The 21496-nt window shown below is 39.8% G+C and overlaps 1 protein-coding gene across 1 annotated transcript in view; it reads left to right on the top strand.

The window, feature by feature from the left end:
- Positions 1 to 21496, top strand: part of pex14 (peroxisomal biogenesis factor 14) — a 245068-nt gene that overhangs the window by 175303 nt on the left and 48269 nt on the right. The window contains exon 6 of the mRNA XM_048561444.2: positions 15611 to 15713. Coding sequence (XP_048417401.1) covers positions 15611 to 15713 — 103 coding nt within the window. The remainder of the gene's footprint in view (positions 1 to 15610; positions 15714 to 21496) is intronic.

Genomic DNA, 21496 nt, shown 5'->3' with positions numbered 1-21496 from the left:
AATTTCAGATTAACGCATCCAAATTAGCTTGTTCCCTGGTTAGATCCACTGTGTTGATTGAGGAAATTGTCCCAAATAATCTGAGTTCTTCCACATGGCTGACTCAGCCAGTTTGATTCTCCTAATCTGTGTGGATTAAAGTCACCCATGATTAATGTGCTGCCCTTTTTTATGCACCCTCGTTATCTCCTGATTTATTCTCTCTCCTACAATATCGATAGACAATAAATGTAGACATTCTTTGAGTGACTGTTAATAGTGCCTTCTTTCTATTATTATTTCCTAGCTCCACCCATGCTTTTCCGGTGATTTCTTTTTTGAGATGTGTATGGGAAAAACATTGGAGTGTAATTACAAGCCTGTATTGTCACTGTTCCAATAGGCAGTTCTTTGTATTTATTGGTATGTTAGAGCGGTGTGTAGACATTTTTCAGATTCTGGTTGCTGATGTATTTTGTATTGAGTTGACAGGGCAACTATAGGTCATTGCTTTTTGGCTTCAAGGCTGTTTCTCAGTCTTCTGTATAAATATTAAGCTAAGAAGACCCAGGAGGGGACATGAGAAGTCTTTGGCAGGTAGGATCAAGGAAAACCCTAAAGCTTTCGATAGGTATATCAGGAATAAAAGAATGACTAGGGTAAGATTAGGGCCAGTCAAAGACAGTAGTGGGAAGGTGTGTGTGGAGTCTGAAGAGATAGACGAGGCGCTAAATGAATACTTTTCGTCGGTATTCACAAAGGAAAAAGACAGTGTTGTCGAGGAGAATACTGAGATACAGGCTATTAGACTAGATGGGATTGAGGTTCATAAGGAGGTGGTGTTAGCAATTCTGGAAAGTGTGAAAATAGTTAAGTCCCCTGGGCCAGATGGGATCTATCATAGGATTCTCTGGGAAGCTAGGGAGGAGATTGCAGGGCGTTTGGCTTTGATCTTTATGTTGTCATTGTCTACAGGAATAGTGCCAGAAGACTGGAGGATAACAAATATTGTCTCCTTGCTCAAGAAGGGGAGTAGAGACAGCCCTGGTAATTTATAGACCAGTGAATCTTATTTCGGTTGTGGGTAAAGTGTTGGAGAGGATTATAAGAGATAGGATTTATAGTCATCTAGAAAGGAATAATTTGATTAGGGATAGTCAACACAGTTTTGTGAAGGGTAGATCGTGCCTCTCAAACCTTATTGAGTTCTTTGAAAAAGTGACCAAATAGGTGGATGAGGGTAAAACGGTTGATGTGGTGTATATGGATTTCAGTAAAGCGTTTGATAAGGTTCCCCACCGTAGCCTATTGCAGAAAATACGGAGTCATGGGATTGAGGATGATTTATCGGTTTGGATCAGAAATTGGCTAGCTGTAAGAAGATAGGGTGGTGGTTGATGGGAAATATTCATTCTGGAGTTCAGTTATTAGTGGTGTACCGCAAGGATCTGTTTTGGGGCCACTGCTGTTTGTCATTTTTATAAATGACCTGGATGAGGGCATAGAAGGGTGGGTTAGTAAATTAGCAGATGACACTAAAGTCAGTGGAGTTGTGGATGTTGCATGTTACAGAGGGACATAGATAAGCTGCAGAGCTGGGAGGTGGTAAATGGAGTTTAATGCAGAAAAATGTGAAGTGATTCACTTTGGAAGGAGTAACAGGAATACAGAGTACCGGGCTAATGGTAATATTCTTGGTAGTGTGGACGAACAGAGGGATCTTGGTGTCCATGTGCGTAGATCCCTGAAAGTTGCCACCCAGGTTGACAGGGTTGTTAAGTAGGCATACGGTGTGTTTGGTTTTATTGGTAGAAGGATTGAGTTTTGGAGCCATGAGGTCATGTTGCAGCTGTACAAAATTCTGGTGTGGCCGTCCTCAGAGTATTGCATACTGTTCTGGTCGCCCCATTATAGGAGGATGTGGAAGCATTGGAAAGGGTGCAGAGGAGGTTTATCAGGATGTAGCCTGGTCTGGAGGGAAGGTCTTATGAGGAAAGGCTGAGGGACTTGTTGCTGTTTTTGTTAGAGAGAAGAAGATTAAGAGGTGATTTAATAGAGACATACGAGATGATCAGAGGATTAGATAGGGTGGACAGTGAGAGTCTTTTTCCTTGGATGGTGATGGCTAGCACGAGGGGACGTAGGTTTAAATTGAGGGGTGATAGATATAGGACAGATGTCAGAGGTAGGTTCTTTACTCAGAGTAGTAAGGGCGTGGAATGCCATGCCTGCAACAGTAGTAAACTTGCCCATTTTAAGGGCATTTAAATGGTCATTGGATAAACATATGGATGATAATGGAATAGTGTTAGGTTAGATGGGCTTTAGATTAGTTTCACAGGTCGGCGCAACATCGAGGGCCGAAGGGCCTGTACTGTGCTGTAATGTTCTGTGTTCTATTTTCCATGTTACCTGGTCATAAAATGCGAGCCTGAAGATATCACAATGTAACTGGTTTGCTGTGAAGCCAGCGTAACAACTGGATAGCAGGTTGTTTGGATATGGAAACCTTTTCATTCACTATGAATCCAATAAGTTTGGCTGATCTTGAGATCTGGGCAGTTGTGCTTTTGCTGAATAACACAGGAAGAATTATTTGTGAGAACATCAAAGGAAGCAACTGGTTCTCCTCCTAGGATCTTAAAATATGGTGTATCTTGACTGGCGGCTGCTCTATGATTAAGTGATTGCAGAATTTCAGGATTATAACCTTCTGTACAAGTTAATGGTTTGCAATTAAAGTTTACAGTAAAATTCTAAAGATATTTGCATGCATTTTGAGCGTAATCTCTTCATTCTCTTTCGCTACCAGTAACTGTCCTTGCGCTGCTGTGTGCTCCATCTGTTGCGAGATTGCAATTTCCGGTCACTCCACTTCTGTGAAATGAATACAGCTCCAAGGTGGAAGTTGCCTCTGGTGCAAGTTATAGGATTGTCTGCCTGTTTTATCAATGCTCCAGACACCAATTCCCATAACTTTTTGTTTCCCTTAGATTGTAATCTTTAATGTTCTGTCCACCTGTTGTGTGACAGTACTGCTTTGTCATTACTGTTTGCACCACATGTTCCTTTCACTCCAAAGCAGTGCTATGCTGATTTATTTTTAACCAGTTAAACATGAAACAAAAATAAACTACAAAGCAGCAAGAGACATCACTTATCAATAAACATGTAAGCTCGGAAGGTGTTAAGAGCTACTTAATAACATTGCTATTCTTACGGACTAAATATAAAGTGGAAAATTAAGGAATTGTCTACCAGCATCTACTATTTTTCCTGTTACTGAAACTAAGTAATTTCTTACACTGTTCAATCTTATCCACAATATATGCAGCTTAAATGATAAACTGGGCCAGAATTGATCAGTTCTCTGTTGGGTTCGCAGTGGGAGAAGGAATGACAAGAGGATTACTCATTGTGTTCTTGCTGCCGTCATGTTTCACCAACAGCAGGAGAGGCAAAGTTATGCCCTCCCTCCCAGACACCAGTTGAGGCAGTTTTGGACGTGTCTGCTGTGTGCAGCATTGACAAATATTGCATAATGTAAAAATGACCTGTGTTAGTTAACAGATATATGGTGGATAATGTTGGAAAGTTTTAACTATGTAGTTCATATTGAAGCATTAAGAACATCAACTTTGTTAAATTAAGGTCTTCTTCCTGCCATTGCTGGCATTTTACCAGAGATCAGTCAGCGTCCTGCAACACAGGAGACAATCTTGGCAGTCTTCCAGTAAGTTTAGGAAGGCGATGACATTTGGGGAGCCTCATTGTTTCATCAATGGAGGGCACCGACACCCCACTGCCCACGACAGTGAAGGTGACTGTTAGAGGTTTGCCTGCCTTGACTAACAGCACATACACAGGCACCCCTTGCTTGACTGGCTCTGGCACCTGAGCATTCCCCCCCCCCCCCAAAAAAAATCCATGTGCTTTTGCAGGAGTAGTCCCAATAGCGTCCAGCAGTCTTGGTGATGTAACTGAGTAGCCAGCTATATCAAAGGGATGAACAGCCCTGACTACAACCAGTCAGTTGCTGAATGCATATAAATGCACTTAGAATCATACAAGTGGCTGAGGTTAGTCCCCCCAACCTGAATCAGGCCAATCATTGGGGCTGCCAGTGAAATGGAAAAATTCTGAGGATCCATGTTTCCACACTGCACCCTTCTCGAAGTTTTGTTATGTTTCTGGCAATTTGTCTGCCTTTACTGTTTATCTTCTATTTCACAGAAGTCCTCACACCAAAAAGTTGTCTCCAATAAATTTAGTATTATGTCTTGCACCACAGTTTGATGAATGCCTAGTGTATACTTGACCCCAAGTGATTAAAATCTTAAATGTTACCATGGTCCTCAGATAAATGCAGGCTGGTTAAATATAGCTGGCACCATACATTGGCACAAGGCAGAATACTGTAGGTTCCAGAAATCTGAAATAAAATCCAACATTGTTGTAAATACTCAAGCAGATCAGGCATCATCAATTAAGAGAAACCAGTTTTGTTTCAGTTTGAGATAACTTTTCATCAGAAGTACTACTACTTAATCTTCATTATGTTTCTTTTTGTTTTTCTGAAGCAGGATCACCAGACTTGAAATGTTAACTCTGGTTCTGTCTGCCAGACTTGCTGAATTTCTCCAGTAATTTGTTTTTGTTTCCGACCATCAGCGTTTGCAGCTCTTGGTTTTAGTCTTTGCTTTTACTTGCTAAAGCACAGGCTTTAATTTGCAACATTTGAGAGTTCTAAAGAGAACCCAAAACTGATAAGACACCAGGATATGGTTGTTAATGTTTGTAATGTAGCAGAAAAGTACACAGTTCCTAGATGCAGTGTTGCTTCTGTTGTCCAATTCTGGTCTGTTGGCTTCTGGCTTCCCTAGTTTTAACCACTGCCAGGTGTCACTAGACTTAGCTAAAAATGAGATGTCAACCTGTTGAAACTTCAGTATAGGACCAGCATGTCCAACAGCATAATCATGAAGTGATGGACACAGCTAAGCAATCTCAGAACCAATGGATCCAATCTAAGCTCTGCAGTCCTGCCACGTCCAGTTGTGAATGATAGTGATCAATTTAACCATTCACTGGAGAAAGCGGCTTCACAAGTAATTCCATCCCCAATGATGTTGGAGCCCAGCTCGTTGGTGCAGAAGATTCTGCTGAAGCATTTGTAACAATCTTCAGCCAGAAGTGTCAAGCCACTGATCTATGTCAGCCACCTCCCGTGTTCTCCAGCATGACCGATGCCAGTCATCAGCCAGTTTGATTCACACCAGGCGATTTCAAGAAATGGCTGAAGGCACTGAGTATTCCAAAGGCCCTGACAACATTCTGACAATAATATTGAAGATGTATGCTCCAGAACTTGCTGCGTTCTTTACCAAACTGTTCCAGTAGAGCTACCTGACACTGTGGAAAATCGTATAGGGATGCCCATCCACAAAAAAAGGTAAGTCCAATTATCATCCGTTCAGTCTACACTCGATCATGAGTAATGTGACAGAAGGTATCATCAGCAGTGCTATGAAACAGCACCTGCTTGGCAATATCCTGCCCACTGAGTTTTGGTTCTGCCAGAGCTACCCGGCTCCTGACCTCATCACAAGTATGAACAAAGAGCTGAATTCCAGAGGTGAGGTAAGAGTGGCTGCCTTTGACATTATGCCCACATTTGACAGAGTGTTGCACCAAGAAACCTGAGCAAAACTAGAGTCCGTAACATTTTGGGGAGGCTCCAATGATTGGTGTTCTGCCTGGCACAAAGGAAGATGATTATAATTGTTGGAAATCAGTCATTTCAGCCCCAGGACATCTCTGCAGGAGGTCCTCAGGGTTATGTCTTACACCTCACCATCTTCAGCTGCTTCATCAATGATCTACCCTCTATCATAAGGTCAGAAGGTGGGATTTCTGCTGATGATTGCACCATTTGCAACAACTCAGATTTTGAAGCTATCCATGTCCGAATGTAGCGAGATCTGGACCATATCCAGACTTGGACTGACAAGTAACAATTGTGCCACAAAAGTGACAAGTGCCAGGCAACACCCATGTCCAAGAAGAGACAAATAGCCATTGCCCCTTAATGTTCACTGGCATTACCATTACTGAATGGGGTTACCATTGTACAGAAACTGACCTGACCATAAATACTGTGGCAACTAGAGCAGGTCAGAGCCTAGGATTCTGCAGTGAATAACTCACCTGATTTCCCAAAGTCTGCCCACCATTTACAAGACACAGGTGAGGAATGTGGTGGAATACTTCGCACTTGCCTGGGTAAGTGTAGCTCCAACAACATTCAATAAACTTAATGCCATCCAGAGTAAAGCAGCCCTCTTGTTTGGCACTACATTCACATACATTCATTCTCTCCATCACAAATGCTTAGTAGCAACAGTGTGTAACAGCTGCAAGATATACTGCAGCTACTGACCAAGACTCCTTAAACAGCACTATCCAAGCCCTCAGCCATTACAATCTGGAAAAACAAGAGCAGCAGAGACATGGAAACACCACGAGTTGCCTTCTGAGCTGCCCACCATCGTAACATGGCATTATAATAACAGTTCTTCCAGTGTGTGTGGATTAATATCTTGGAACTCCTTCCCTAACGATATTGTGGGTGTAGCTACATATGAATGGTAGTGGTTCAAAAAGACATCCTACTACAACTTTCTCCAGGGCAGTTAGGGATGGACAATAAATGCTTGTCCAGTCCCAGTGATGCCTGCCACCCCTGGATGTATTTTTTAAAAAAAGTTCTACCCCTGGTAGGCATAACTCCAGTTGCTAAGGACCAAAGGTTCTCACCTGTCCTTTAAAGTGCTCCTTAAAATCTGCTTCTTTCACCAAGCTTTTGGTTATCTATCTTGATGTTTCCTTATGTGAATTAGCATCAAATGTTGTTTCATAATGCTCCTATCATATGCCTTGAATGTTTTATTACGTGGGAGCATTCTTCGAAAGGGAGTTGTTTTGTTGTTTCGGAGCCTGTAATACCATGAAATGTCCATCATTTCCTGGCTGGGAAATATCTACAGCTACTCATGTCTACGTATTGTCTACTTTAAACCCAAGAGGAAAAACAGTGAAGATGCCACAAAAACTAATGGTTCTGAGTATCTGCCATAATAATTTCACTAAACAATAAAAAAATGTTTTAGTATGTTCTTGGCTCGGATTAGCTGCTTCATTGTAATAGTCCTATTGATTAAGTTACGTGATGAGTTATTTAACCCAAATTCAAAATGGTTCATATCAGTTTGTACCATAATCAAGTTTACACGGTATAACAATAAGAAAATTTATTCTGACTGTTTCCCTATAAAGTATAGAAAGTGATTAATTATATTAAAATTCACCCTCAGTAGTTTGTTGCAGATGCTTCCACTCGGGAGATGATCTGCTTCATTCGATCTGGTGGGCTAGATTTCAAACCAAGTAAAAATAGAAGCTACATGAGCTGCAACTTTACACTTTTTCATGTGTGGAGTTACATTTGAAAGAGATCAGAATTATGTTTCTAATGCACCCAGTGCCATCATGAAACCTCCAGTTTAGAATGTCTGGATAGTGACAACCTCAACCAATCACCTCCCTTGTTGCTCAGTGTTAACATCTCCACATCCCATACATTTTTGATCCTAATGACCTTTCACACAGCCAGTGTCACTAACTTTGTTCAGCATTTTGAGTTTCCAAAAAGACAACATTCCTTTGGTAATTTGGGGCTGACCTGTTTTTTTTTTTTGCTTGAATCATACTTGAATCATGTAAAAGACCTAAAATGTATAAACCATTTCTTTAAAAAATAGAGATGGGTGGGAATTGGTGAAATACTGTTAATGTTCTTAAAAGGTTAAAATATCGGTGCAAAACTAAAATGGCTTACTGAATAAGTTCTAATTATATGAGCCACCTGCCCTTCAGCTGTGCTTTTTAAAAAGTGTGCTTCTCCATTGCTCTTGTGTTCAACCAGGTATCAAATTCTGCAAACTGCTGTTTGCCTTCCTCAAAATCTTCATCCTTGTCCTCATCATTCAATGTATAAAGCCTCCCTCCAGGCAATGGGTGTACCCTTGTGATGCACTTATTGCCCTCCCTGCTCTGTCAGCAAGAGTCAGAAAATGCTAATAAGGTGTACATATTCCAGCCTGCCTTCCCAAATTGAACTGGTTTGTTGCCTCTTATGATAATAGATTCCTGCCGATAACTGCTCAGGCATGGAATGGGAGTTAGATGAGTCAAAGATCCTTGTTCATCCAGTTCCCCCTGGAGAAGATTGTGAGGGGAGAAAATTGAGACCAGCAGCACAACTCAATACTCTTTTAAACAGAGAAGAGACTGGCAATTAAAATCAAAAAGAGATGGATGTGATTGATTTAAGCAAAAAAAAGGATCTAATAATCGTTTCTGTCTTTAAAGTTCCTTATATCTTGAGTAATCATGTAAGCAACAGTTTCATACACTATCTCTTCATTTTGCAATGAAAAATCTTCTATATGTCTAATTCAGAATATGCTTAGATATGCAACACATCACACTCACTGTAACAGAAACTGTGATTGAATCAGGAAATTGATCAAGCAGGCAGATTATTGGGCTTCTTCTACTGATTCATAACTGTGATTAATTAGAGTTTGGACTTTTTTTTGCCCAAAGCAAACCGTGTTAATACACTCTCAATATTACCCCATCAGTGTGCATTTTCCCAACCAGAATGGATTCCCTATTACAAGAATACGTTTTTAATCCATCTTTTTCAGAGACTGGCAATTTGAGCTGAATATAACTGGCAATGTTTTCAGACCTTCACCCAGTAAAGACCTTTATAATATTTTACATATCACAGATACAACCTAACACCAGTTGTGCTGGATTGAAACCCAAGATTAGGATAGAAACGGCTAATGTAAAAATTAAGTGTTGTGCTGAGACCCTTTATTCATCAAACGTTTGATAAACAAAACTTATTGGGTGAAATTGTCAAATTCCTTGAAAGGAACTATTAATAAAAAGAAGAATCCAGTCATAAGGCAAAAGCACAGAGCAACACCAGTGTTGAAGACAGGAAAGAAGACTTAGCAGATCAGCTGATAGTGATCTGATTGAATGGATATTAGTTGATACAAAATCCTAAAATGGTGAAAAGTGAAGTGGAAGGAGATAATAAGGACATACAAATTACAAGGCTAAAGGACTGTCCGTGGGTCAGTCAACATTAAGTTGCGTCTGTTTGACTTGCAAGGTATTTGAGGGAACTAGCTTTGAAGAATTTTTTATTTAAAAGGTTTTGATTTTCTCAACAAAAGCTGCAGTGGATAACGAGCATTAGTCACTCAGCTACAGAAATGTGAGAGAAATGGAAATTTATTGATGGTATGAATGTGAACCTTCAGTTACCAATTGCCTCTTCTCAGTGAATCACAAATAAGTACATTGATTTGCCGTAGACAAACTGTAAGACTTCCTGTTTATTGATACTTCTGATTAATTTCTTAAAATACCATTTTTCAGACATTTGAAGAATTGGTAAGGACACACAGAAGTTCAATTAGATATTTGACCTCTGCTAATTCTCATTTTGTGAAAAGGCTGATCTCCCATGATCTGATATGTGGAGGTGCCAATGTTGGAGTGGGGTGGACAAAGTCAGAAGTCATACAACACTAGGTTAAAGTCCAAAGGGTTTATTTGAAATCGCAAGTTTTCAGAGAGTAGCCCCTTCATCAAGTTCACCTGAGCAAGGATCAACGCTTCGAACGCTTGTGATTTCAAATAAACCTGTTGGACTATAACCTGATGTCATGTGACTTCTGACATGATCTAATGTGTAAGTGGCTTGGCCATGTATGGTGTCTGGATATTGGAGCTGTGTTTAATTTGGCCTGGAAGCTTCAGGAAACTTGCTATACATTTATCCCAAGGATTTGCAGATTGAGATGAACTTGCGGTTAGCGCTTCTTACTTAATATGAAGTGTGACAGATGTGTACAAGATATAAGACCTTCTAAATAGGGACTGGTAGTGTCCTATATTTTTGCCAGTTGAGACATGGTTTTGGTTTACAATAATAGGGTGTTGCATCATGTAAGGCAAATATTTTATCTCATCCACTTGTTCACAGTGATTGAATGCATCAAACTCCATTTTCATTGGTTATTCTGGCATTTGGAGAATCCAGTTCATTGACTTTATTTGTTCTTCCATAAAAACTGTAAATATGTGGCCTTAGTGAATATTATTATAAATCCTTCTATTTATATTGTATAATTTTCATTTTTGTAACTTTTAAAGCTACAGTGAGTTGGTGCTTGAGCCACATTTGAGATATTTAGCGGCAGCTTTGGAGTGGAGTTCTTGGTTTTGAAAGGATCGAGGGAAGGGTGCCCTTGGATTTAGGGAAACTGTGATGGGATTTTAAGGTTTGACAGCACAGATGTGGGCTAGAGACCTTGGCATTCGTAGAACAGGAAAGGTTTGTTTCTTAGCTGCTTCATTATACATCTAAATCATTTTCAGGAACGCATTAACTGAAGTGTTGCTACATGCAAATATGTAATTTCATTTTCCATTTATAGCTTGTTTTGGTATCAAAGATTAAAGTAATTTTGGGAGTGTAGTGACCAGATAATTTGTTTTAGTACAGCAGAGATAAATATTAGAGAAGACAGGTGTACAAACAGCACACTTTCATGTTTGAAATCCTCTCGCCATCTTTTTAAACAATCCTCTATCTCCTTGCTGCAAGAGGTAGGTGCTGAAGTAAGCCTTTCAGCCAATCGAGTCGGCTCCGCTATTTATTGAGATCATTGCATGATCTGATATTCCTTAGCTCCACATTCCTGCCTTTTCTCCATTTTCTTTGTTTCCCTTACTGATTAAAAATCTGTTTAAGAAAAGTTTGGAGGTGGTGGTAGTGTCCTTACCTCTGAGACATGAGGCCTGGGTTCAAGTCCCACCTGCTCGAGGTGTGTAATAACATCTGCTGAACTGATTGTTTAAAAATATCCAAAAGTCTGGCATATTCAAGGACGAGACAATGGCCCAGCCTCTATTGCCATCTATGATTTAACAAAAATTCCACATGTTCACTACCCTGGGAGAGAAGAAATTCCTCCTCCATCTCTGTCCTAACTGGGTGATCCATTACCTGGAGGTTTCTTGCTGTCTCCTTGCTCTCATGAGTGAACAGGCTGTTATATTCTTAGAATAAAATTGTACTGGTTTAGTCGTACAATTGTCCCATAACTTCAAATAACTGCATACAATATATGTACATTGTGGGATCACCCTCACTTTGCAAGAAAATATGAAGAATGAGCTGGCTTTTTAAAAGAAGTCAAGATCTTCAAGTTAAGTTAAATATGACAATATGGGCCTTTAGGAAGGATTTGTCTGTCCTGGTTCTCTTGAAGGGGAGCAGTACAGACCTGGTACTGAAGTGTCTGCTCCATGGAAAGCAGAGTAAATAGCTTTGGGTCTTTTTTTAAAGTAGACAAAAGAAACATGAGTGGGCGGAGTCAGGATCAGACAGACTCAGAGTTTTTTAATTTTGCTTCCAGTTGTTGAAGTTGGGGTTTTGGAATAGAACCTGCTAGATACAGTAATCTCTCTGCCTCTGCAAAAATACTTGAGGTCTCTCTCTGCTGTTCAGTTCATTCTGTCTGTGTTCCTTCTCCTGGACCAGAGAAGATAGCAAGTGATGGAAATCTGTTTTTGCTGAATTTGGCTTTGCCAAGGTATTTGTGGGGATGCTGCTACATTGGAACAGTTGATGAGTAGTAGTTAAATAATGCTTTATTTTGTTAAGAATTTCAATAGACCTGAAGCTATGCCAATTCTTTTTTGTACATTAACTGTGGTGTAAGAATAAAGTATATTTTGCTTAAAGCCTACTAGTTTGACCAAGTGGATCACATCTGCAATGCAGCACCTTACATTTGCCTTGAAATAAGATAAAAGTTAAGATCTAGCCTATCTCCTTGCTATGTTTTGACAGCATTTGGTCTGATCCATAACACAATGAGAGCAACAAAACACACAAGATGACTTTATTGTTAATTTATTGTGACGTATCCTTTTTCAATGTTATTATTCAAGCATTCTACTTACTGTAGTCAATTAAATGAAAAGAAGTGTGGGAAATTGTAGGAAATTTCTTTTTGCAAAATAGTTCGAGAAATTTGATTAGCACACCCATCCCTGCTTAAAATCAAAACATGCCCAAAGATCGGTTACTTCATCTGATTCAGTGTTGATGAATTTACTTACCAACTAATTTCTGGGAAGAAACGTTGAGCTCAGCTAAGCTAGCTGCAGTATTTGAGTATTTGTCGATTTATACTGCAAGGATTTGAATATAAGAAATTTGCTCAGGAACAAGAAAAATATCTTGAATTTCACAGTCTCAGGATGGCATGGTAGCTCAGTGGTTAGCACTGCTGCCTCTCGGTGCCAGGATCCAGGTTCAGTTCCACCCTTGGGCGACTGTGTGGAGTGTGCGGCCCCTCCCCGTGTCTGCGTGGGTTTTCTCCCGGTGCTCCAGTTTCCTCCCATACTCCAAAGATGCGCAGGTTAGGTGGATTGGCCGTGGGAAATGCAGGGTTACAGGGATAGGGTAAGGAGGTGGATTTGGGTGGGATGCTCTTTGAAGGGTCAGTGTGGTCTCAATTGGCCAAATGGCCTGCTTGCACACTGTATGGATTCTATAATGTCAACTTGCTCCACGCCAATTAATTTTTATAATGTAATTTCACTTGTAATGTTGAGAAAGGCAGTAATTTCCATTTCCAGCAATGAGTAAATAAACTCTTGATTCTTTTAAAATGAGCTGTTAATCTGTTTTGATGATGTTGGTCCAGGGATAAATATTGTGATGAAGACCCCAGGAGACCTCCCTTGTTGTTTGTGAAATGCTCCTCAGATCATTTTGCCTCACTTAAGAGTGCAGGGAGGGTTCAGTATCTTATCCTAAAGATGGTACAACCAGCAATGCAGCACTGCCCCTCTACTACCCTGAAGTGTTGGCCTAGATCGTGTAATGGAGTCTCTGGAGTTGGGATTAAAACTTCTGATTCTGAAAAGAAGTGCTTCCCAATGTGTCATTGGAAATGTAACAAAACTGTGCATTTGATTTTATAATAGATATTTATAAATTAGGAAGAGCAAGCCTTTTGTCCTCTCTGGTCCACTCCATCCTTTAATAAAACCACCTGATCGTGGCCTCAGCTCCATTTTGCTACCTTTCCTCAATATCTTTTGAATCCCTTGTTGGCGAAGAATCCATCTAACCTGGCCTTCAAAGTGTTCAATGATCAAGCCTCCGCTGCTGCCTAGAGAAATGATTTATACAGGCACTCTGTCTTTCTAAGAGAAAATTTTTCTTATCATCTCCAGCTTAAATTGGAGATCCTTTGTTTTTAAGCTCTTTTCCCCCCACAAAGAGAAACATCCTTTCATGATCCCTGTCTGAAGTTCCCTCAGGATCTTGTATGTGCCCTTGTACAGCAGTCACTGAAGCCAAGCATGCTGGTGAAGCAAACAGCAAAGAAGGGAAATGATATGCTGGCCTTCGTAGTGAGATGATTCAAATGTAGGAGCAACGATGTTTTGCTGCATGTATATCGGACCTTGATGAGACAACATCTGAAATATTAGATGCAGTTTTGGTTTACTTATCTGAGGAAGGGTGTCCTTGCAATAGAGGGAGTGCAGCAAAGATTTACCAGACTGATGGCGGGTCTGACACTAAGGAGAAATTGATTCAATGAGCTTTATATTCGTGAGAGTTCAGAAGAATGAGGACTGATCTCATAGGAACCTTTTTATTTCTAATAGGAGTCGATAGGGTAGGTGCAGGAAGAACGTTCCCGATGGCATGGGTTTCCAGAACGAAGAGTTACATCTAAGGAAATGTGGTAAACCATTTAGGTTCAAACAGGTGGAATTCCGTCACACAGGGAGTGGTTAGCCTGTGGAATTTGCTACAATGGAAAGCAGTTGAGGCCAAACATTGTCTGATTTCGAGAAGGAGTTGGATGCAGCATTCAGGACTAAAGAGATCAAAGGATATGGAGAGAAAGCAGGAACAGGCTATTGAGTTGAATGATCAGCCATGATCATGATGAATGGTGGAGCAGGCCGAAAGGGCTGAATGACCTACTCCTGCTCCTGTTTTCTATGTTAATAAGATCACCTCTCATTCTTCTGAATGGCAAAGGATAAAAGCCCTGCCTGTCCAAACCTACCTCATAAGACAGCTCCTTCATCCAAAGAATTACTTCATTGAATCATCCATCAGCTATTTCTAAAGCACTTATGTCCATTTTTTTAAATGCAGGGAACAAAACTACAGACAGTACTCCAGATGCTGTCACCAGTAGATTTTAAGCAGATGTAATCTAAACCAAAATACTGGGAGTGCTGAGAAAATGAAGAAGAGTCATGAGATTTGAAACATTAATTCTGTTTCACTCTCCACAGATGCTGGGGAACCTACTGAGTTTCTCTAGCATTTGCTGTTTTTATTATAGAAACGTGTATTTTTCAGGTAGTTGAAGTCATGAGCGGTATGGAAAGCTTTGAAAGTACTCGTTCTTGTCGCAGGTTGTAATTGGTGTGCAGCATTTCAGAAGCCCCAATTTCCACTGCCCCATCTTTTTCAGCCCTGCAACTTCCTCTGCTTTAGCAAAGACTTGAATGGAAGCCAGTAAGTAGTTGTTTTGATATGGAGCAAGAAGAGAAGGTATGACATTCAGGCATCAGCCATGGAATCTTGTTACAGACAGCACAGCACTGTTACAAAAACCTTTCTCAAAACCTTTTGGACTACTCATTGTTAGTAGGAACTGCTGATGCTGGAGACTCTGAGATAACAAGGTGTAGAGCTGGATGAACACAGCAGGCCAAGCAGCATCAAAAGAGCAGGAAAACTGATGTTTCGGGTCTGGACCCTTCTTCAGGAATGAAGACCCGAAACATCAGCTTTCCTGCTGCTCTGATACTGCTTGGCCTGCTGTGTTCATCCAGCTCTACACCTTGTTGTCTCGGACTACTCATTGTGCCGTGATTGAAGGGAACTGAGAAGTCAGTAGAGACATGAGTGAGAGAATTTACTAACTTAGCTAAGTGAGATGTTTTAGACCTTTTTTTGTTTTTAACTTGTTCATAGGATCTGAAAGTCCCTGGCAAGGCCAGTATTTATTTTCATCATTAATTTCCCTTGAGAAGGTGATGGTGAGTTGCCTTCATTACCCTTTGCTGCCCATGAGATTTGGATTCAGCCAGTATGCTATTAGAATGCTTGAATTTGGCCCAGTGATCCGAACTTGGAACTATATTTAATTCCTTCATTGTCAGTAAGCCAAAATTCTGGAACACAGTAGCAGCACTCTGGCTGTATCTATATAAGGATTGTGTTTTGGCAGGAATCTTACAGGTGGTGGTGTTTCCATGAAACTGCTGCATTTGTCCAGTTTTGGTTTTTGGCAGGTGCTGTCAAAAGAACCTCAATGAGCTACTGCATTGCATTCTGCACATGCAGCCAAAGTGTGTCGATGCTGAAGGAAGTGAATGCACTAAACATTTCCTTTGTTCATCTTTTTCAATATTTTTGTTCTTCCAGAGATATATTCTGCCTCTTCTAATGGCCAGCAAAGAAGATAAAAAGCATCTACAGAGGATTGAATCTGGTGTTACTGAGCTAAGTGGGACCATAACACAGACAGGTGAAGGCAAATGTCATAATAATTCTGTTAAATTTCTTCCACATTTAATTCTGTAAGGAAAGTTAAGTTTTCTGATATGCAACCTTTCAAAATTGAAAGTTGAAGCTTTGTAACTTGCTCTTGAGAAGCTGCCTGTTTACTGTCAGTAGTTTGTTATCTTTTAGTGAAAAGCTTTTAACCCCCAACATCTTGATGAAATTCCACAACCTGAATTATACCTCTCTCCTTTGATGTACATGGTCATAACTTGAAGAAACTGAATCATGATGCATATCTAAGGTTTGATGTGTGATTCTCATTTGCAAGAATACTTTCTTGCCCAATTAATTTTTTTCCCCCAGGTCTGACCTTTAATTTTGAAAACTCTACAGAATCATTGTGTAACTGGATCTGCCTTGATATCGCAGTAGGAAATTGCTGGAATGAATAAATATGTTCACAAAATTAAATGTGTCAATTCAGACAGTTTGAATAGGCGTAGCATCTGGAACAGTTGGATTTGTGAAATTGTTATTGTCGATTAGCTTTCAAAGTTGGGATCACGAGCCAAAAAAAAAGCAACTTGCACTTGCAGTGACCATTTCTTTGTTTATCTTTTCGTGTTGAGCCAAAAAAGGATCTCTTGAATTTTTCTAGCTACTTTAATGACTTACATAGCCCTTTGTTGAGAGTAACCTTAGCATGAGAGCAATTTAATCATCTTGACTGAAATATGAGCAAGGGAAGTATTTGAAAATTGCAGTAATGATGTAAGCATTTTATTTTGTGCTTTTTAAAGCAATTATGCTGCACAAGTTGAGAACTTTTCTCTCTAAATAGCTATGCTGACCATGCCTTGGTCCACAAGGTTGGCTTGTGTTTTCTTCTTTACATATAAGCCATATGGCAGTCTAAGAACTGGATGGTTTATTATTGAGGGTAGCCACCTTTGGAAGCTAGATCTACGCTGTAACAATTGGTTGCAGCAGTTTTGAAAATGAATGTTCCCAAGCTGGTCCCTGTACTGCAAAGCAGTATAATGATAACTTTGATCTAAATTGTTATTTTCCTAGTTTCAGAAGAAATGTATTTGAAACCACAGCTACTTGTTTTACCAATTGTAAATGTTGGCAGAAACACCCAATGTTTTAACAAATCATCATCAGTCCCTCGAAGTAAGGAGGACTCTCACCAGGAATACAGCCTGTGGCAAGAGATTACACATGGAGAGGCGGTTGTGCCTGCAAATTTACACAGTTCTGGCTGACCAGGAAACACTCCTGCTGTTACCATCTGCCATAGGCGTGTTGGAAAGATTTGCAGGTTGACAATCAATCTATTCTCTGCTGTGTGAATGCACGGATCCATGCCCCTCAAATTCTGGAACTTCTGGCATGGAGGCTGGGCCACTCGCCACAAGATCTCCTGTGTTTTAACAAATAGAGAATTTGGAAACGTGTTTCCACTCAGTTTTTCTCTCTGTTCTCTGTTCTCTGATTTTTGTTTGAGTTCCAAATCCAAGGGTACGGTCAGCTGTCTGATATTTTCTTCATGTAACTGTCAGCAAGCCGTTAGACTTCAGAGAGAACAACTGAACCCATTCCTGTTCTCATTTGATTATCAAATGTGTAATTGTTCAGAAAGCATTACTTGAAATAACAACCCCCAGTTTATGTTCTTCGTCTGTGCTGCAGGCGACTATAGTACTCTATCGGTTTCTGAAGGCTGTTAGCAAACTCAAACATCAAGCTGACACTTTCTCCATCTCTTAAATTAATTAGTGCCAAAAATGCATGAAGGCCCAGAACACAGGTTTTTTTAATGGAAGTTCTGCGTTAATGCACACCTTGCATTTTTGAAGCGTTCGAATGCAGATGAACACACATACTGCTGTTCAAATGTGTTAGCTCCCACCTCTGGAACAGGTGGAATTTGGACCCAGACTTTCTAGCTTAGATTGAACATTACCACCGTACCACAAGTCCAAAGAATATTTTCAGGAACTTGTTGACAGGTTCCCTAATGATTGTGCAGTACATAGAAAGGCTGGAAAATTGACAAAATACAATCGTTTATATATGTAGAACTAGCAAATAAATATTGTGTTGATATCGCATTCTGATTCATCCCAAAAGGACCATCACTTATGGTGCGGTTCATCTTCAAGTCTGCATTGACAAGTAAAAATGTCCCCAAGATAATGGAAGCCAAAGCAAAAAGACTGATTGCTCATTTCTAGACAGAGGAGACATTGTTCTTGAGTCAGTGACAGATATAAACAGATTATCAGAGTGGCAAAGTGAATCCAGATTGTATCAAACCTGAAATCAAACGTATCTTTAAATTGAATACCATCTAACACCATAAAGCTTATTTTTCTTCTATTCCATGGCACAAGAAGCAGAAGGGAATAGATGTACATCATTGGAAATAATTTTTTTGTTTTTTTTTGTTTCTAAGACAGTTTTATCATGTACAGTCTGAGATATCTCTGTGAAATGCTTTTACAGTTTATCTTTTGTAAAGACAGAAGAAAAAGTGGGTTAACTCTGTATCCAACACACATGCACACAACTGGAGGGCAACTAGAGAGGGAGTAGGGTCCCCTACAACAATTGTCTATGTGTTGAACCTCAGGAGATGGCAGAGATACTAAATGAGTGTTCTGCATCAGCTTTTGCTGTGCAGAAAGAAATGGAGGCTAGAGAACGCAGTGAAATAAATATTGATGATTTGAAAACTGTTCACATTACAGTAGAGGAAGTGCAGGTGGTCTTAGAAAATATAAAGGTGGATAAATCTCTGGCACCTGATCATGAGTGTTCCAGGACATTGTGGAAGGTTGGGGAGGATTTAGCAGGGCCCCTTGCAGAAATATTTCTCTATCATCGATAACTACAGGTGAGGTACAGGATGAATGGAGAGTGGCTGATGTGCCTTTGGGTAAGAAGGGATGTAAAGAGAAGCCTGGGAACTACAGATCTGTGGATCTGACTTCAGTGGTGGATAACTTGTTGGAGGGGTTTCTGAAAGCTAGGATTTATATGCATTTGGAGAGGCAAGGGATGGTTATGGATAGTCAACATGGTTTTGTGTAGGGGAAATTGTGTGTCTCAAATTTGATTGGTTATTTCCTCAAAAACCTCAATAAGATGAGGGCAGAGCAGTAGATATTGTTTACTTGAACTTTAGTAAAGTGTTTGACAAGATTCTGCATGGTAGACTAATTAATAAAGTTAGATCACATGGGATTCAGGGTGAGCTTACTAACAGGATACAAAATTGGCTTGATGGTCAGAGACAAAATGTGATGGAGAGTTGTTCTTCATACTAGAGGCCCATTCCATAGGGATTAGTGCTGGATCCGCTTTTGTTTGTCACTTACATAATTGATTTAGAGAATATATGACACCACAATTGATGGTATAGTGGAGAGTGAAGAAGATTATCTCAGATTACATCAAGATCTTGATCATTTGGCCTGATGAATGACCGATGGAGTTTAATTTGGATAAACGTGAAGTATTGCATTTTGGTAAAACACAGTTAGGGCCTTGGGTGGTATTATAGAACAGAGAGACCTAAAGGTTCGGGTACATCATTCTTTCAAGTTTGCATCACATGTAGACAGAGTGGTTAAGAGGGTGTTTAGTATGCTTGCCATCATTGCTCAGTCTTTTGAGTATAGAAGTTGGGACATCATGTTGAAGTTATACAGGATTTTGGTAAGGCATGTTCTGGCCGCCCTGTTATGGGAAGGACATTATTAAATTGGAGTGGGTTCAGAAAAGATTTATTAGGATGTTGTTGGGAATGGAGGGTTTGAGTTATAAGAAGAGGCTAGAAAGACTGGGACTTTTTTTCCACTGGAGCATAGGAGTTTGAGCGGTGACTTTGCAGAGGTTTATAAAATCATGAGGGGTATAAGTAATGGTGGATGTATTTTCCCCAGGGTGGGGAATTTCAAGATTGGGGGCATATTTTTAGGGTGAGAGGAGAAATAGTTTAAAAAGACATGAGGGGCAACCTTTTTACTTAGACAGTGATTCATGTGTGGAATGAACTTCCAAAGGAAGTTTCAGATGTGGGTACAGTTACAACGTTTTTAAAATGCATTTGAATAAGAAATTTTTGGGGAAATATGGGCCAAGCGCAAGCAGGTGAGACCTAGTTAGTTTGGGATTTTGGTGATCATGGGCTGTTGGACCAAAGATTCTGTTTCCCTGCTCTGTGACTCTGACATGGATCCTATGTTAACATCCCTTGTGTGACACCTGGTTAATTAGATATTGAGTGGTGAAAATGTCCTCAATATCACAACATGCTTGTAGATAGAGCCATACAGCATGGAAACGGATCCTTTGGTGTACTTGTCCATGCCAAGCAAGTTTCCCAAACTAAACTCGTCTCACCTGTCTAAGGTTTTGGAGTAGACTCACTTGCCTGCATTTGGCCCTTATCCTTCTAAATTTTTCCTATTCATGTACCTGGCCAAATGTCTTTTAAATGTTATAACTCTACCTGCATCTACCACTTCCTCTGGCAGTTCATTTCACATACGAGCTGCCTCTGTGTGGAAAAAGTTGCCCCTTAGGTCCCTTTTAAATCTTTCTCTATGCCCCCCATTTTTGAATTCGATCAATTTGACCCAATTGATCAAGATCCCATTGTAATCTTAGATCATCATTTGAACTGAAGATTATTCAACTCACGTTGATTCATCTATCCAAAAATATTCTTCAATGGTTACGGGCCTTGCCTCTGCTAACTGAAATTTTAGTTTATACATTAAGCACCAAGAAGAATTTGGTGCATTTTATTGAGGTACCAACCAAATTTTTTTCTAGTTCAATTCTCATAGCATGGAGAGGTAACAAGAGTCTGATAATATAGAAAACTGTTCTGTGGAATTTTTAATGGTTAATTTTGTTCACACATATATTGGTGTAACTGAAATAGGAAAACAAATAGTTTTCAGATATACCGCATTCATTGGAAGTGATAGTGTTGTAACTTACAACAGTGTGGCATTGAGAATGAAAGAAAGTCAGTAATTGGTAACTGAAAACATTTTTGACTAGGAAACTCAAAACAGTTGTTTTATGCGCATCTCCAAAGTGCGGCAGCAAGTAGAGGAAGATGAAGGTAGTTACAATACTATAGTAGCGTCACAGTTAAACTCCTGTGTTGAAAGATGAGACCAGAAGTCAATCTTTACTCCATCTTATATTCATTCATAAAATGAAACATTCCAAACAGAAAGCACCTAACTGTGCCTGAGTCAATAAATGTCACTTTATAAGCGTTCAAATAATTGTCCAAAAATCACATTGCCAAAACTTTGTTTTAAAAAGAAACAAATGCTTGTTTGGGAGCAACATTGATAAGGCCTATTTACATAATTTCACAAATAATCCGATACTGTACTTTTTGTGTTTGTGAAATGACTTCTGTTTTAAATACTAGCAGAAAGAGTGCTATCATGCATCTTGTTTAAAAACAGATCAGCCTGAAGGTCAGTGCTCTACAGTGAGCAGATGCTAGCAATGTGAAAAGAATAAAGGTGAGATCATTTAAAACCCCAGAACCGCTATTTATGACAAATTTGGAATATTGTGGAACTTCGGTGTTGAACATTGGAGGGAGGATTTAATTTGTTAGAAGAACTTCAGAACCGATAGATCCTGAGAAAGATTAAGAGTGGGAGACAGTGTGAACAAATACGAAATGTATGGAGATCAGACGGTGCATAATGTGGCATTTTTGAAGCTTAGACACAGGAAGAGGAAAATTCTGAGCTTCAG

Source organism: Stegostoma tigrinum, chromosome 28 (genome assembly GCF_030684315.1).
Source record: "Stegostoma tigrinum isolate sSteTig4 chromosome 28, sSteTig4.hap1, whole genome shotgun sequence".
NCBI classification, from domain to species: domain Eukaryota; kingdom Metazoa; phylum Chordata; class Chondrichthyes; order Orectolobiformes; family Stegostomatidae; genus Stegostoma; species Stegostoma tigrinum.
This window is presented reverse-complemented; position numbering and strand designations above follow the sequence as displayed.